General features: G+C 44.0%; 1 protein-coding gene and 1 long non-coding RNA gene across 3 annotated transcripts in view; both read left to right on the plus strand.

The window, feature by feature from the left end:
* Positions 1-12,357, plus strand: part of epas1b (endothelial PAS domain protein 1b) — a 98,551-nt gene extending 86,194 nt beyond the window's left edge. For both annotated transcript variants that reach the window (XM_036956131.2, XM_036956132.2), the window contains exons 7-16: positions 226-332; positions 2,875-3,022; positions 3,346-3,554; positions 4,125-4,342; positions 4,788-4,901; positions 5,307-5,785; positions 5,906-6,002; positions 6,156-6,258; positions 6,396-6,563; positions 6,906-12,357. In XM_036956131.2, the coding sequence (XP_036812026.2) occupies positions 226-332; positions 2,875-3,022; positions 3,346-3,554; positions 4,125-4,342; positions 4,788-4,901; positions 5,307-5,785; positions 5,906-6,002; positions 6,156-6,258; positions 6,396-6,563; positions 6,906-7,057 (1,795 nt within the window). In that variant the 3' untranslated portion in view covers positions 7,058-12,357. The remainder of the gene's footprint in view (positions 1-225; positions 333-2,874; positions 3,023-3,345; positions 3,555-4,124; positions 4,343-4,787; positions 4,902-5,306; positions 5,786-5,905; positions 6,003-6,155; positions 6,259-6,395; positions 6,564-6,905) is intronic.
* The window catches only part of LOC149974574 (uncharacterized), a 423,285-nt gene that overhangs the window by 328,373 nt on the left and 76,676 nt on the right, over positions 1-18,236 (plus strand). The window lies entirely within an intron of this gene.

Below are 18,236 nucleotides of genomic sequence, written 5' to 3' on the forward strand. Positions count from 1 at the left end.
TTCAAAGTAACTTCATTCATGTTAAACTATATTTTTCTTAAGGGTAGCTTTACTGTAGCTAAACTCCTTCCAGTGTGATGTACTTGGTAGCTTGGTAAACTAGAGTAGTTTCTCCAACACTGTGTGTGCGTGAATGTGTGCAAGAGACAGAGAGAGAGACAAATAGAGGAGGAAAAAGCGAGACAGAACAGTGTTATCAGGTGTCTGTATTTCTGTGTGTTGCAGAGTCACTGAGCTGATGGGCTACAGTCCTGAAGATCTGCTGGGCCGCTCTGTCTATGAGTTCTACCACGCTTTGGACTCTGACAGTGTCACCAAGAGCCACCAGAACCGTGAGTGTCCACACTAAAACTGAGTACACTGAAAACGCATCCGCATGCTTCCCAGCTGAAACATTTTGGAAGAGTTTGTGTATATATTATGACGACATTCTGTGACATTTTGGACTTCGGCAAGGGTTTTTTCGGGCCGTTGGGCACAACATATTTTTTTCAAGGCCAGCCGAAGTTCTGCAGCCAAAGTCTACGCCCCTTCATCCGTGATTGGTCAACTGTAGGGATTCTTCAATAAAATCTTTGTCACCATTCAATGAGTGACGACTCGTTTTCATGCACATTTTTTTATTGTTAGATGTAAAATTGTGCCACTAAGATCTCCTCAGCAAAAAAAATACAACATGAATGACAGTTATCTTAGATTAATTCTGACTATTTTGAAGAAGTGTATACTGGCTCTGACTTCTCAAATTGGACAAGCGAAGGTCTTTTAATAAGGGAGTATGCGAGCACACCCGTTCAGTTCGCCTAGCCGACTTTGGCTAGCCACCAGCCGAACTGAAGCATGCTGACTCCTTAACTCAGGGATGACAAAGAGCATGCTGACTCTTCACTCAAAGCCTGACAACAGATAGAATGATTTTGAAGTGGGGGGAAATGTCTCATCCATGTGTTGATGACCTTAAATCTCCTCTTCTCTCCCTGGTAAAGCTCTGTATGAACCTCAGTTAGCTACACACACATTTACACACTCACACACATATTAACACATACGTATACAATTGCTCTCGCAGGCACACGCGCACACACACACACACAATATCCCCCCAGTTCTGTTGTGAAAAAGCAGTCTCTTAGCCCTAGGCCCGTACTTAATGAATTACTCCTACATAGGGACTCTAATAGCCACAACATGTGAGCCTGCTAAAAAAGAGAGAGGGAGAGAATAAAAGAGAGAGCGAGAGAGAGAGAGAATATATCTAGCAGAGCTGGTTCTTAGAGAACTGGGTGGATGGTCCAGTCTTAGACGCTGCGGCCTGGTTCCCAAGCTCTCCGGTGTCACTAGTGTAGGGGGGAACAAGACACAAGACTTTACAGTGTCAGAGCAGCACCTCATTCAGTCTATAGGAGACCGGTACTGAGCTCCCTTTCTCTGCATTTCATTAAAACCATTAATCCACTTCATCGTTTTTAGATTGTTGCCTTAAACGAAACAACAGTTTTTTAAAAAATGTTTGTGATACTTGTAACAGGCTGTCTTCAAATCCCTGTAGATTTATATCCCCATCCCTCCTTCTCTGTTTATGTATATGTATTGATTTTACCAGCCCAGAGATGAAACCCAATCCATGTTGACGTCCACCAGCTTCTCTAACACAGAGATCAGCCCCCAGCCCACCTCACACACAACACCCTCACATCACATCTAAACTCCACTAGGCCCCTCTCTCTCTCAGCCAAATTACATTTCAGATGCATGTGTGAGTTATGACTATAATTCAAAACAGGCCTTATTACATTAGTGAGGCTCTGTGGACCTGGGCCGGTATTAAGATGTCTTCAATCCCATTAGGGCTGACCTGTGACGGGGGAGATAAGAGGAGCGCAGGGCGTCTGTGATGACAGGGGACCAGGTGTCCCACATTGCCCCTGTAATGAGGCCCTCCAGTGGGATGGCTTCTGTCCCCCAGTGACATTTACACATCATTAAAAGCCTCTCTCTGTAACAGGAGAGAGGGGAAAAGGAGAGAAAAACAAGCCAGGGTCTGGGTTGTGTTGTTCGCTGAAAGCAAATCTACCTGGAGCAGGGACAGTTCTGTTGGCTTGTGTGGTGGTGGGAGTGTGTGTATGTGTGTGTACCCCTCTATGTTTGTGTGTGTTTGTTTACATCCTAGTTGTGGTAGCTCTACTCTCAACACATCAAGTGAGCTCCAAGCTCCTTGTTACAGTCTATGAAACCGCATCCATCTATCAGTGGTGTGGTTAGCCCTAGCAGACTGAATGCACTGGGCAGCCAGCCTCTCCTCCAGAGAATAGCCTCTCTATGTGGCCCCCTTCCGGCCCAGAGACACAGACGGCCAGGCTGGGCCTGGTCTCTGCGGCAACGTGACTGGCCAATAGAGCAGCAAATGCTCTGGTCTGTATTTACTCGCTCTAATCCTGCCCTAGGATGAACCCTACGACCCCAGGCCTGCTGCTTTCCCACGCCAGTCCTGGGCCTGGGCCAACCCACACTGAGGACAGCAGCTAGGCCATCCCCTCCTTCTCTCTCCTGATACTTATCTATCTCTCTATCTCTCCTCACCCCTACATTTCTCTCTTCTTCACCCTCGTTCTTAGTGTTACCCTGGCCTGAATCTCTCTCCTATTCACCCTCGTTCTTAGTGTTACCCTGGCCTGAATCTCTCTCTTCTTCACCCTCGTTCTTAGTGTTGCCCTGACCTGAATCTCTCTCTTCTTCACCCTCGTTCTTAGTGTTGCCCTGACCTGAATCTCTCTCCTCTTTGCTCTGCTATTTGCTCTCTGAGTTGCTCTTCTTTTCACCTCCATCCAGCTAGTTTTATACTGACTCTCTCTCTCTCTCTCTCTCTCTGTACAGTGTGCAGTAAAGGTCAGGCAGTGAGTGGACAGTATCGAATGCTGGCCAAACATGGAGGCTACGTGTGGGTTGAGACCCAGGGCACAGTCATCTACAACAGCCGGAATTCCCAGCCGCAGTGCATCGTTTGTGTCAACTACGTCCTCAGGTAGGGTCAAAGAACAAGCAGAAACAGAACATAGGGCCCATTAATCTGAGGTTCTCAGACCATCAACCTACTCCTGGATGAAATAGCATGTTTTTTCACTGGAGGTCCTCTATTGAAATTATTTTTGAGTCCAGGACTAGGCCTAACCGGTGTCCAGGAAACTGGCCCATTATGTACAATATTGGGGGGAGAAAGTGATTGTGGAAGGCTGCTGGTTCAAATGTGAGATTACAGTATGACAGTAGCTTCATTTTAGTCGTCAAATCTGGTGGTAACATAACACATCCCTGAGGTATCCCTCTGTCTCTCTGTGTGTTTTTTAGTGACGTGGAGAACAAGTCCATGATCTTCTCCATGGACCAGACTGAGTCTCTGTTCAAGCCACACCACATGAACAGTTTCTTCACCCAGAGTGGTGCTGCGGTGGCCGCGGAGCCCATCAAGACCCTGTTCACCAAACTCAAAGAGGAGCCAGAAGACCTTGCTCAGCTGGCTCCCACACCTGGAGACGCCATCATCACCCTTGACTTTGGTCAGAACACTCCCCAATATCTCCCATTCTGCTTTAGATGTCTCCCTAACCATACCAATATCTTCCGTTATACTGTCCATTTCCCCCTAACTATACCCATATCATCCCATTACTACAATACATCTCCCCAATGTCATGCTCCATGTCACATGATATGGTAGAAGTTAAACATTTAGTTATAGTTATGCCTTCTCTAACGTCGTCCCCAGACTCCAATTGCTGGCGCATAAAGTACATCTATGTGAAAACTATTTCTAAGATGCGTACTTTCAGATTTTCCAAACTTTCTTGTTTAAATCACTTACGCTGATCACACTTTGAAGTCCACAATGAGTTAAGCTAGATGGTGATGGACTGACAGATCAGACAATTAAAAACAGAGGTTGTTTCGTCCGCTCCAGCCATAGACCAGTCAAGTCCGGTTCTGAGGCAATGTGAAACCAGACGGTTCTACAGAGAGACAGCCGGCTGGTGGACAAGATTAGACCATTTCTAGTTTAAGGTAATGGCCTAAGTTCTATGAAAACAGGAATATTAACCATCTACTGTTTATATGATTGTGTCCTACAGGAAGGCCACCGTTTGAGGAGCCTCATCCTCCTCTTTACCCCAAGATGTCTCCCATGCCCCCTCCGGCCCCCCAGGGCTGGGGCAGTGATGCCCACAAGCCCTGCCCGGCAGGAGACATGTCCAACCACATGGCTGCCACCTTCTCAGTGCCCCAGAACCCCACACCAGGCAGTGCCACCCCCAGCACTGCCCCCCCTAGCCTGAGCAGTTGTTCCACGGTATGTAGCTGCTACTGTCCCTGGTGTCCTTTTTCACTCTTCTATCATTCTTCTGTCATCTACTACTTCATTCACCAACACCAAGCCTTCATTACCAGTTTTTCTTCCACTGCAAATGAATGTGACTCATGGCTTATGTATTGTGTTTTGGTACGCTTGTGTGTTTGTGTGTGTGTAGCCTAAGTGTGTGTCACAATGTGTGTGTTTGTCACCATGTGTGCGCTTGTTTGTGCGTGTGTGTGCATGTGTGATGGTGTGGGCACGGATCCTGGGTGTTTGGGACAGGGGGCAGAGTGTGGTGAGAATGGAGGGGGTGGATGGTTGGAATAAGCAGTGGTCACTAGTTACTCAGGGCTCAATGGAGCTTTTGTCATGTCACGTCCTCTCTCTGTCTCTTGGTCTCTCTCTCTTGGTCTCCCACTCTCCCTCCTCTCTGTGGGTACAGCCCAGCAGCCCAGGGGATTACTACAGCGAGAGAGAGAGTGACCTGAAGGTAGAGCTGACTGAGAAGCTCTTTGCTCTGGACACAGAGGGGCCCAAGAGCCCCGGCAGCACCCAGGTCAGTTTCACTGGCACTTCACAGACCCACTACTCAACCAGTGTGAGATTAAAAGTAAGAAAAAGTGATTTTAAAAACCTGCAGTGTGTTTCTAGCTGGATGGGGGTGTTTTCTTGCGTCCCTTTGTCACCGCCAATCTCATAGTGTTAGAAAATCACTGTTCTTTCAAATCTTTTCAACTTCAACTTTATATTTCTTATGCTCAACATAGAAATGTACCGTTTTAACATATGTAGACACTGGTATTGTGTTGGAGATAATGAAAATGGGGTTGAAAGTGGTGGAATTGCCCTTTAACCAAAGTGTGCAGTGGGGTTGCTTTCTGGTCTGACTGAATGTTGGACACTTTTTGTCTTGCAATGTCATAATGCACTTCAGAAGTTTGATTTGATGTGACCCTCTCAGTCGGTCCTGAGTGATTTGGATCTGGAGACCCTGGCTCCCTACATCCCCATGGACGGAGAAGACTTCCAACTCCACCCCATCATTACTGAAGAGGCCCCTGGAGGCACCGAGGGGGCCGCTGACCAAATGGGACACCGCACCACACAGAACGGGTTCAGCAACATCGCCAGTCTCTTCCAGCCCCTGGGATCCCCACAGTCTGCCCACTACCAGCCCGCCAAGTGGGCCCCAGGAGACAAGAGAGGCCCCAACCACAGTGAAATAAGCCCCATGGACTCCAGGCCTACTCTGCCCTACACAGGCCCTGCACAGATCACCCCCTACCACACCCTAGCCAGCACCCCTTTGTCCTCCATGGGCGGACGTCAGAACCTGCAGTGGCCCCCCGATCCCCCGTTACACTACCAACAACAAGTGGACGCCATGGGCGGAAGCAACTCATGTCAGAACATGCCGGTCAACAGGATGCACAAGCAGAGGTACTGTAGTGGACCTTCAGTGTGTCTGTCCTACTGATTGAATTCAGTTCCTGTACTGATGGTTGTTAAAGCTAGAGTTGATCTACAGAGATGGTGAAGTAATGTGATGTTCTTCTGCAGGTCAATGGAGAACTTTGTCCAGGCCTACAGAGACATGAGTCCTGCTAGAATCGCCATAGCCAACAACTTCAAGCGTTCCTTCACGCAAATGGCAGTGGTGCGTATACCCTCTCACTGATTTATGACCGTAGGCTATGATGTGTGTATTCAGTTTGTGTGTGCTCACTGTTAAATATTTCATGAGAGTTGTATTAGATGCGGAAACTACAGACTTTCGACTGTAATGTGTGTCTGTTTTTGCGTTTATCAGGGTGACTCCACCCTGAGTACGCCATCAGAGATGATGTGGAAGAGGATGAGGAATGAAAGCTGTGCCATCCTGGATAGATCTCTCAGCACCAGCTCACTGGCAGGTACTGGATGGTGGACAATGTGGGACATACAGTGTGCAAACCAAAATGCCAAATATCACTTATAGTAAAAACCATAGTAGAGAAAATATAGCAATATTGAACTCATCTTAATATCTCTCTTCCTCTTTCTTTTACAGATAAAGGTATGTGCATACATGGGGGTGTTGACCAGTGTCTCAGCCCCCTTCAACGGCACAGGAAGTCCCAGTATCCAGGATGTGGAAACAGTGCACCTAAAAAAGCCTTCCCCGAACAGTGGTGCAACTACAGAGAATACCGTATGCTGCCCTCTCCCAAAACAGAGGGTAAGCCTGGCATTTTTATTTCCATTCTAATGCAACTCCCATGTGTCGTACGTCATTTAAAAGATCGACTGGTCAAACTAGTAGCAACCAGTTGGCCAGAGGCAAAGAAAATATGTTAATGTTCACGTGGGGATTTAGGCAATGATGAAACAACATGTTCAAATCTATTTTTAGAAATTGATTTGGACAAATAATATCCTTGGTTTTGTAATCACAGTCCTTTTCCATGACTTGGCACCATAGTCAATTGACTGTCCTCCTCAGATGAAGGTTGATTGGCTTTTGCCCCAAAGCCATTTCCTCCCTACTAATGGACTGTCTACATGTTTGTTGTGTGTGTAGGGGTTGCCAGTCGGCTGTTGGGCCCGTCCTTTGAGACCTATTGTCTGCCAGAGCTCACCCGCTACGACTGCGAGGTCAATGTCCCTCTCCAAGGCAACCTGCACTTGCTGCAGGGCAGTGACCTACTGAGAGCCTTGGACCAGGCCACCTAGACCCAGCCCTACACCCCCTACTGCATTTCCCTACCCTGGACCAGGCCACCTAGACCCAGCCCTACACCCCCTACTCCCCTACCCTACCCTGGACCAGGCCACCTAGACCCAGCTCTACACCCCCTACTCCCCTACCCTACCCTCCTCTGGACCAGGCCACCTAGACCCAGCCATACACCCCCTACTCCCCTACCCTACCTTCCTCTGGACCAGTTCACCTAGACCCAACCCTACACCCCCTACTCCCCTACCCTACCCTCCCCTGGACAAGGCCACCTAGACCCAGCACTACACCCCCTACTCCCCCACCCACCCACCCTACCCTACCCAGCCCTGGACCAGACCTCCGAGACGCAGACATATACCCCCTCCCGTACTTTATCTTACCCTACCCTACCTAGACATAGCCCTCACCAACCTCACCTCTACCCATCCTTACCCTCCAATAGTCTTAGCCAATACACCCTAGACTAACACATCTCTACAACACTGACTGACACCTCAGCCAAGCCGCTTCCCCTGTCCTAACGTCCTGGCACATCTAACATAGTACTACTCCACCATGCCCCACCCACCCACCCTACCATACCAAGCCCCATACAAACCTGTTTCATCGTCAAAGCCACACATACCCTGTCTCCTCCTCATCCATCCACCCTACTGCCCCTATGTATCATTAGAAAAACGTGTGGCTTCTGTTCTATTTTTGTTGTCTTTATCATCATAAATTATATACGTGTATAATTCTTAGTTATTAGTCTATTTCTGTTAAACGATTTGATCTGTTTCAGTGTTCCCAAGCTCTATTCTGTCCCCCCAATTGTGTGATCTGTAGCCTACTTTTCTTCTTTCACCATGTCTGTCTGTCTGTCTGTCTGTCTGTCTGTCTGTCTGTCTGTCTGTCTGTCTGTCTGTCTGTCTGTCTGTCTGTCTGTCTGTCTGTCTGTCTGTCTGTCTGTCTGTCTGTCTGTCTGTCTGTCTGTCTGTCTGTCTGTCTGTCTGTCTGTACGACGCTGTCATAGACACACTAACAAACAAAACAGTCTGAAATCCAGATTAAACTTCACCGAATGTAAGCATAACATCCAGGTTTTTTTTTAAATAAACTTTTTTGTTGTTCTTTTACTACCCTTTCCCCATTCCTTACTGTCTAGTTTCCTTCAGTCACTGGTGTCTGTTTGCATGTTTCTATTGTTCCCTCAGTGTGAGCTCACTGGATAGTTACAGTGCTTGCCATGAAGTTGATTGGTCCAATCAGAACATGCCCCCAACATAGGGAGGAGAGTGCTATTTTTGGTACCTTTTTCATGGCATTAGAAGTCATATCAGAATCAGAGAGACTTTGGCCTAGATCACAGGAGGGTGGTGACGGGAGGACGGCTCATAATAATGACTGTAATGAAGTGAATGAGATGGTATCAAACACAATAAAACCATGTGTTTGATGTGTCAATACCATTTCATTCATTCCATTCCAGCCATTACTATGAGCCCATTCACTCCAATAAAGGTGCCAGCAGCCACCTGTGGCCTAGATTCACTAAGATCAAGCGTTAACCAGTGATAGCCGACACCCGCACAGCTGGCGTTTTAGCCGTGTCGCAGGTTTAACTGCGTTGCAGCTGTTAAGTAAGAGACGTTGCTCGTGTGGTCATTGTCACGAAGCCACACCGGTCCCACTCGCATTACAAGTTCAGAATGAGTAAGTCTAGGCTATATAGAAATTACATGACACTCAAATTGAGAATCATTAAACTAAATAATTAGGATTTCTATCAGCCTAATCGAGGTGTAAATTAAATATCGCATTCCAGTGTTTGAACTTGTAAACAAGTTGTAAACAAGGTTGCATGGGATTTCTCTTAATGCGACTCCGTGTAGCCAATGGCAATGTCCTCCTTTAGGTATAATGCCGGGAGCCGCCTGTGGATTTGAACACTTCCTTAGTTTAAGAGATGGCAACTCGCTATTGACATTGAGACTCTTTTTCTGTATTCCTTCTCTTTCTTTCTATTTCATTCTCATTTTTAGGTCTTTGTCTTTGTGTGGTGACCACTTAAAAGTTTGAATTTAGCTTCGTACACACATATATGTATTTAAAGACAGAAGCTATAAAGTTTCTACTATAATGTCAAGATAGTGTTTTAGTGTTTATGTGCCTTGGTACTTTGTCTTATCTACCCAGTAGATGCAGATTGTATTCCTGTGTTTTAGATGTTACTCCATAGTGCTGGTGTCTGTTTTGTTTTTTGTTTTTTCCAGAGTGTATGCACAAGTATAATGAAATTGTTAGCAGGCCAGTACTGATCTGTTGTTGCGCTTTAAAGAAAAAAGAAAATGGAGAGGGAAAAAACGATAACATTTTCTAAGTTCCACTTTTGACATGTAGCATTTTGAATATTGTAAACAAAAGAAATTGACACAAAAGTAATATCTTTCAACAGTATCTAAACAGGTGATGGTGCTTTATAGATATAACCATCTTGCATTTGTAGAGGCAACTTTATATGTTTCATGGATCCACTTTCAGTAACACTGTATTTTGATGCTATTACTCATTTTTCTTGCTGAGATTGTCTTTAAAGGTGATTCATAACAGACATGATGTGCCTTAACATTGCCTTAAGGTTGTCTCAATGTTGATTCAGCCCAGTGTTATGCCCTTCAAAATGCACAGATTGTAGACGTAGACGTACAGTAGATTGTCCTATAAAACTACACTAGCCTATACAAATCCAGATGTTTAGCTTGGAGAGCTCTAGTGTCAGATCCAGTATGTTGAGTAGATGTAATTAGAAGTCCAGTCCAAACGGAGAGACGCTCTAAAGGAGAGAATTCTAGAAAGATAAAGAATCAGATTCAGCACGTCGACCTATGTGTCTGGCACTGTGTTGATTTAATGCAGGTTTAGGTTGTTAATAAGAAACCAGAGGCTGTAATGTGGTGTAGAGGGTGTTAAATTAGTGAGGGTGATACACTAAACACTTTAAAGACTAATGGTCAATATCAAATACTCAGGCACTTCCCTTGACAGCTTGGTAGAACATGTTTTGTCAATACAAAAATCTCAAAATTTAAATTGAATCTAAGATTATTTCTGGGTTAGATGGCGCAATAGTTAAATATAGACTTAGAGAAATGGGCGGCAGATACCTGTTGAAACCTGTTGAAACAGATGCAGGTGGTGATAGAGCTATGAGACAGAGACGGAGATAGAAGTGAGATGGAGAACTGAGGGACAGATAGAGAGGGACTGTGGTGCTGAACTGTGACTGACAGAGAGGGATACATCCTGCTCAGCCTGCCCACTGATGCACTGATCTCTTCACACGCTACTTCACTCAGTAGTCAGCTCATCTCTCTCTCTCTCTCGGTCTCGCTCTCTCGCTCCCCCCCCCCCCCCCCTCTCATCCCTCTCGCTCTTTCTCTTTCCCTCCCACGTTCATTTTAAGGTACATCCCTGCCAAGTTTAGCCACCTTGTCAACTCTAGCACATTCTAACCAAGACAAAACATTGCTTCCACTGTTAATGGAAATATATCGACACAGTGAGTTCCTCCAAAGACATGAGAAAATATGCTCCTTGTTTTCGTTGAGCCAAAGTGAATGGAATGTGGGACGTTTCCTCAAATGACCCACATCCCAGATAAATTAAACACAAGGATAAAATGTTAGGATGTATAATTGTATGTGTTTATTTATTATGTGGGAACAATGACAAATTACAGATAGTTAGATCAGACCACTCTGTTAGCTGACAAGTATCTGGTTTTGGTCCCTATATGCGCTGTCTAAAACCCCCAGATATGCAGTATTTAACATGTAAAAGCAAGCAAAAGTCCCATGCTTTGCATTTGTTATATTAAACTTATATGAGATTAAATGTCTCGTTATTACTTGAATTCTAAGCATTAGAAGAAAACCAAAGTTAGATAGAGATTAAGTTCTCTGCCTCGCTGGCCAAACTCCTGTTCCTGACGGAGAGGAGGCTGGCCGCGCTCCTGTTCCTGACGGAGAGGAGGCTGGCCACACTCCTGTTCCTGACGGAGAGGAGGCTGGCCGCGCTCCTGTTCCTGACGGAGAGGAGGCTGGCCGCGCTCCTGTTCCTGACGGAGAGGAGGCTGGCCACGCTCCTGTTCCTGACGGAGAGGAGGCTGGCCGCGCTCCTGTTCCTGACAGAGAGGAGGCTGGCCACGCTCCTGTTCCTGACAGAGAGGAGGCTGGCCCCGCTCCTGTTCCTGACGGAGAGGAGGCTGGGATGTCAGATGGAACTGCAGATGGGGTGTGGCCTAAATTGGGCTCCTGTATGTGAAATGAGTAGGCTAGAGGGAAGTCCCAAAATGGTAATTGCAGAAGGAAGGCTATCCACCAGTCCTAGCTGTAGCTACTGTGACACTTGAAGGGCCCAAAAAGTAAACATACAAATATGAATAAATGAACAATCTCAGTTCTCGTCCTCTTTAAAGACAATATCAGCATTCTAGGCTACTAAATATAATGAGGGTTGTTTTTTCCTTGGGATATGTTCTGCTTTTATCCATTACATTTGTGGATGTCTTATAGTTATTTTAGATCAGTGGTTTCCAACCTTTTTTGGTTACCGTACCACCAACTGCTCTGCCCGGAGTAACACTGAAGTACCCCCTCATGTGCATTTGACCAGTAACCCTATGGTCTCATGTGCATTTTACCAGTAACCCTATGGTCTCATGAGCATTTTACCAGTAACCCTATGGTCTCATGTGCATTTTACCAGTAACCCTATGGTCTCATGTGCATTTTACCAGTAACCCTATGGTCTCATGTGCATTTTACCAGTAACCCTATGGTCTCATGCGCATTTTACCAGTAACCCTATGGTCTCATGTGCATTTTACCAGTAACCCTATGGTCTCATGTGCATTTTACCAGTAACCCTATGGTCTCATGTGCATTTTACCAGTAACCCTATGGTCTCATGTGCATTTTACCAGTAACCCTATGGTCTCATGTGCATTTTACCAGTAACCCTATGGTCTCATGTGCATTTTACCAGTAACCCTATGGTCTCATGTGCATTTTACCAGTAACCCTATGGTCTCATGTGCATTTTACCAGTAACCCTGTGGATAGGCCAAGTACCCCCAGGAGTCCTAGTACCCCTGGTTGGGAACCACTGTTTTAGATGATCCTATGATTTATATTGAATTCATATTGACATTATTATATTGTTATTATTTTTGTTATTACTTTATGGGGAACTGAACCCAATAAGAAGACGTATTTCTGCACTGATATCTTATTAAAGCGTACTGATCTTACCTGCCGTTTGTGATGTGATACATGTTTCATTGTTTTATTGTCACAGGTCAGTTCCAGTACCATATTTACAATGTGCAGGGATACTGGAGTGGTAGAGGTAGATATGTATAGGGGTAAGATGACTACATGTAGGTATCAGGATATATGATAAACAGAGTAGTAGCAGTGTGTGTGTGTGTGTGTGTGTGTGTGTGTGTGTGTGTGTGTGTGTGTGTGTGTGTGTGTGTGTGTGTGTGTGTGTGTGTGTGTATATAGAGTCAGTATGAATGTGTGTGTCACGTGTGAGCAAATTAGGTATGTGTGTGCATAGTCAGTGCAAAAATTAAAAATATTAACACTTCCTATACAGCCTTCATAATGCATTATAAGCACATGTACAATGCCTTATGAGATACTGTATGCCTAATGCATTATAATGCACAACTTCCAATGGACCCGCCAACGTTCTAAAATGAAATTCCTATTCACAAAAGACAGGAACGTCATAATGACTGTCATCCAGGGCTTTATGAAAACACTCTCCCTTCTACATAGATATGAAGATCTATTGATATTTGAGTAGTGTCTTATGAAACTGTGAAAGAACATTCCAAAGGCACTCCAACACAGTTGACATGGGCTATTAACTAGCTTTTTATATCTATATTCATATCTATCACCTGTTCTGTTGTAAGTTATGCTTCCTGCAAGCCAGCTGTCTTCTGTTTTCTTTAGTCGGGTTTATCTGCATCTTTTAAATCTCATATAATACAGTCATATTAAAAGTGCCACTCTCATACAGTGGTTCTTACTTTTGTCCTAGACAAACACACATTGCAGTCAACTCTGACAAGTGCCTGCTGTGGCAGGGTTAGCGTGAGTTCACTCCCTGGGAATAATAACAACACTGCTCCCAGTCACATTCACTTTCTGACACCTTAAGTTTATTTTGAGACAAAAGCATTTGAAAACATGTAGAAATGTTTCCACATCATGTCTCATTCTGCACTGTGTGTGGTTGGTACAGAATGAATCTGGGCACCCAGAACAAGTCTTGTCTGCGTGCTGGTCTGGCCAGTTACTCCATTTGGTTCTGGGACCAGTAATAAAATAAGTACTCTGTTATAACACACTATTGCTTCACTCTTTATCATGTAGACAACCAGTGCACCATCCATCCACCTATCTATCCATCCATCCATCTATATACAGTGGGGCAAAAAAGTATTTAGTCAGCCACCAATTGTGCAAGTTCTCCAACTTAAAAAGATGAGAGAGGCCTGTAATTTTCATCATAGGTACACTTCAACCATGACAGACAAAATGAGAAAAAACATCCAGAGAAAATCACATTGTAGGATTTTTAATGAATTTATTAGCAAATTATGGTGGAAAACATGAAAATTGTGCAGTCTGGTTTTCTTAATATAATTTATACTTTTACTTTTACTTTTGATGCTTAAGTATATTTACTAATTACAATTACTTTTGATACTTAGGTATATTTAAAAACCAAATACTTTTAGACTTTTACTTAAGTAGTATTTCACTGGGTGACTTTCACTTTTACTTGAGTCATTTTACATTAAGGTATCTTTACTTTTACTCAAGCATGACAATTGGGCTCTTTTTCCACCACTGAATTGAGGTAGCTATGTACTGTACATAAACAGTTGAAGTCGGAAGTTTACATAAACCTTAGCCAAATTAATTTAAACTCAGTTTTTCACAATTCCTGACATGCTGGAGGAAACAACATGCCCTGTCTTAGGTCAGTTAGGATCACCACTTTATTTTAAGAATGTGAAATGTCAGAATAATAGTAGAGGGAATGATTTATTTCAGCTTTTATTTCTTTCGTCACATTCCCAGTGGGTCAGAAGTTTACATACACTCAATTAGTGTTTGGTAACATTGTCTTTAAATTGTTTAACTTGGGTCACGTTTCGGGTAGCCTTCCACAACCTTCCCACAATAAGTTGGGTGAATTTTGTCCCATTCCTCCTGACAGAGCTGGTGTAACTAAGTCAGGTTCGTAGGCCTCCTTGCTTGCACACGCTAATTGACAGCTTTGGATAGAAAACACTCTAACGTTTCCAAAACTGCAAAGATATTGTCTGTGAGTATAACAGAACTGATGTTACAGGCGAAACGCAGATAAAAATCCAATCAGGAAGTGCCCCATATTTTGAAAGCTGCATGCCAATGACTCCTTATATGGCTGTGAATGGGCTACGAATGAGCTTACGCTTTCTACGTATTCCCCAAGGTGTCTACAGCATTGTGACGTATTTTTACGCATTTATGTTGAAGAATAGCCGCATTGAGCAAGTGGTCACATGATGGCTCCCGCAGAAAATCTTGCGTAAAGTACAGAGGTAGCCATTATTCCAATCGATTCTAATGAGAAACCAATTGTCCCGGTGGATATATTATCGAATAGATATGTGAAAAACACCTTGAGGATTGATTCTAAACAACGTTTGCCATGTTTCTGTCGATATTATGGAGCTCATTTGGAAAAAAGTTTGGCGTTGTAGTGACTGCATTTTCCGGTCGATTTCTCAGCCAAACGTGAAGAACAAACGGAGCTATTTCGCCTACAAAAATAATATTTTGGAAAAAAGGAACATTTGCTATCTAACTGGGAGTCTCCTGAGTGAAAACATCCAAAGTTCTTCAAAGGTAAATGATTTAATTTGATTTATTTTCTTATTTTTGTGAAAATGTTGCCTGCTGCTAGCAGGGCCTAGCATAGCATTATGCCATGATAAACTTACACAAATGCTTGTCTAGCTTTGGCTGTAAAGCATATTTTGAAAATTTGAGATGACAGTGTGATTAACAAAAGGCTAAGCTGTGTCTCAATATATTTCATTTGTGATTTTCATGACTAGGAAGATTTTCTAGGAAGATTTAAGTCCGTTGCGTTATGCTAATTAGTGTCAGGTGATGATTACGCTCCCGGATCTGGGTTTGAGAGTCACTTAAGCCATTTTGTCACAACTTTGGAATGCTTAGGGTCATTGTCCAGTTGAAAGACCCATTTGCGACCAAGCATTAACTTCCTGACTGATGTCTTGAAATGTTGCTTCAATATATCCACATAATTTTACTTCCTCATGATGCCATCTATTTTGTGAAGTGCTCCAGTCCCTCCTGCCGCAAAGCACCACCACAACATGATGCTGCCACCCATGTGCTTCACGGTTGAGATTATGTTTTTCGGCTTGCAAGCTTCCCCCTTTTTCCTCCAAACATACCAATGGTCATTATGGCCGAACAGTTCTACTTTTGTTTCATCAGACCAGAGGACATTGCTCCAAAAAGTATGATCTTTGTCCCCATGTGCAGTTGCAAGTCTGATAGTCTGGCTTTTTTATGGCGGTTTTGGAGCAGTGGCTTCTTCCTTGCTGAGAGGCCTTTCAGGTTATGTTGATATAGAACTTGTTTTACTGTGGATATGGATACTTTTGTACCTGTTTCCTCCAGCATCTTCACAAGGTTCTTTGCTGTTGTTCTGGGACTGATTTGCACTTTTCGGACCAAAGTACGTTCACCTCTAGGAGACAGAACGCGTCTCCTTCCTGAGCTTCCTGGTATGACAGCTGCGTGGTCCCATGGTGTTTATACTTGCATACTATTGTTTGTATAGATGAATGTGGTACCTTCAGGCATTTGGAAATTGCTCCCAAGGATGAACCAGACTTATGGAGGTCTACAATTTTTTTCTGAGGTCTTTCCCATGATGTCAAGTAAATAGGCACTGAGTTTGAAGGTAGGCCTTGAAATATATCCACAGGCACACCTCCAATTGACTCAAATGATGTCAATTAGCCTATCAGAAGCTTCTAGAGCCATGTCATCATTTTCTAGAATTTTCCAATCTGTTTAAAGGCACAGTCAACTTAGTGTATGTAAACTTCTGACCCACTGGTGTTGTGATACAGTGAATTATAAGTGAAATAATCTCTCTGTAAACAATTGTTGGAAACATATATTGTGTCATACACAAAGTAGATGTCCTAACCGACTTGCCAAAACTATAGTTTGTTAACAAGAAATTTGTGGAGTGGTTGAAAAACAAGTTTTAATGATTCCAACCTAAGTGTATGTAAACTTCCAACTTCAACTGTAGGTAGGGGTAAAGTGACTAGGCAACAGGATATATAATAGGCAATAGCAGCAATAATAGACAGTGTTCTGTAAATGTACTCCATGTAGGTTTGTCCTTGAGCTGTTCTTGTCTATTAATGTTCTGTATTATGTCATGTTTCATGTTTTGTGTTGGACCCCAGGAAGATTAGCTTCAGCTTTTGTAACCGCTAATGGGGATCCTAATAAAATACCAAAATTCCACCCGTAATGTACAGCCTCGTTGTTGTTATTTTATTGTGTTGCTATTTTTCCTTTAATTTCTTAAGCAAATTACTTACTTTTTTAAAATGCTGCATTGTTGGTTAAGGGCTCGTAAGTAAGCATTTCATGGTAAGGTCTACACCAGTGTGGGGTCCTTAGAGCGCTCACTCCTGCCTCCTCGGGCCTGCCAGCACTGAAGCATGACAGAGGAGAGAGCAGCTCCAGAACTCTGGGCCGTTTCAGACATGTTAATTAAAGGAACATTCCAGCCCTGCACTCTCTCTCTCTCTGGGTCCCTCGCTGCCTCTCTCAATCTTTCCCTCCTCCTCTCGATCAACCCCCTCTCTCTCCCTCTGAGTTTCTCTCCATCTTTCTCTCATCTCTCTCTCTCTGTCTCTCTCTCTCTCTCTCTCTCTCTCTATATATATATATATATATATATATATATATATCTTTCTGTGACTGTGTGAGAGAGGCCTTTGGTGCCAATAACCACAAAACCTGTACCAAACCGCTTCCTTGAACTGGGATGGAAGCAGGATATCTGGCAAATGTATTAGATGAGTGATTATTATGATGCCCAGGAACTAATTAATTCACTATTGTCTATTTTAGATCCCAGCTGAAGTGACTGTGAATTCCCCTATTGGTGGAGGGAGCTGAGGAGAAAGGTCAGAGAGAGATCAGTGGACATATTTTGTGAATGTTCAGGCGGACTGAAGTTTATCAGGACAGTCCACAGTCTGTTTGAGGTCTGTGCTATGTAAGGTACATCATTTTGCATCAGGGATCTCTTGAATAGGACAGTTTTTAGGACAGGTCTGAGAAGAACCACCTTTGTCCCTATCTGACCCGATGCGAGATGACACATCAGACATTTTCAATCCAATCTCTTTCCTCTCAGTGCTAAGTCCAGAAGACCATGAGTCCCCCCTATTGATTTTCTCCAGTTGTGCCGCTGGCTAAAGGCCTGCCAACACCATCACACTCCCCCACCCCCGCCTCTCCAACTTTGTTATTGTCCCTATTATTTTAGTTTTTAGTTATGACGCACTTCCTCTTCCGTCCTCAACAGACAGGGGCAGACACAGACTGGAACTACCTCCCATGGCTCCACTTTATTTACCTAGGTAATTTTCTTTGCTTCTTTTAATTGTAACCTTTATTTAACTAGGTAAGTCAGTTAAGAACAAATTCTTATTTACAATGACGGCCTACCCCAGCCAAACCTGGACGATGCTGAGCCAATTGTGCGCCGCCCTATGGGACTCCCAATCACGGCCGGATATGATAGAGCCTGGATGCAAACCAGGGACTGTAGTGACGCCTCTTTCACTGAGATGCAGTGCCTTAGACCGCTGCGCCACTGTGCTCCCCCTCCCCCCCAAAATCACATGCTTCGTTAACACTGGTGTAGACTAACAGTGAAATGCTTACTTAAGGGTCATTTTCTGACAATACAGAGATAAAGATAATAAAATCAAATAAAAATTTAAATTGTGACACGAGGAATAACACGTTTGTGTGTATGTGTGTGTTG

Source organism: Oncorhynchus mykiss, chromosome 20, assembly GCF_057628025.1.
Source record: "Oncorhynchus mykiss isolate SJ-2025 chromosome 20, ASM5762802v1, whole genome shotgun sequence".
Lineage (NCBI taxonomy): Eukaryota > Metazoa > Chordata > Actinopteri > Salmoniformes > Salmonidae > Oncorhynchus > Oncorhynchus mykiss.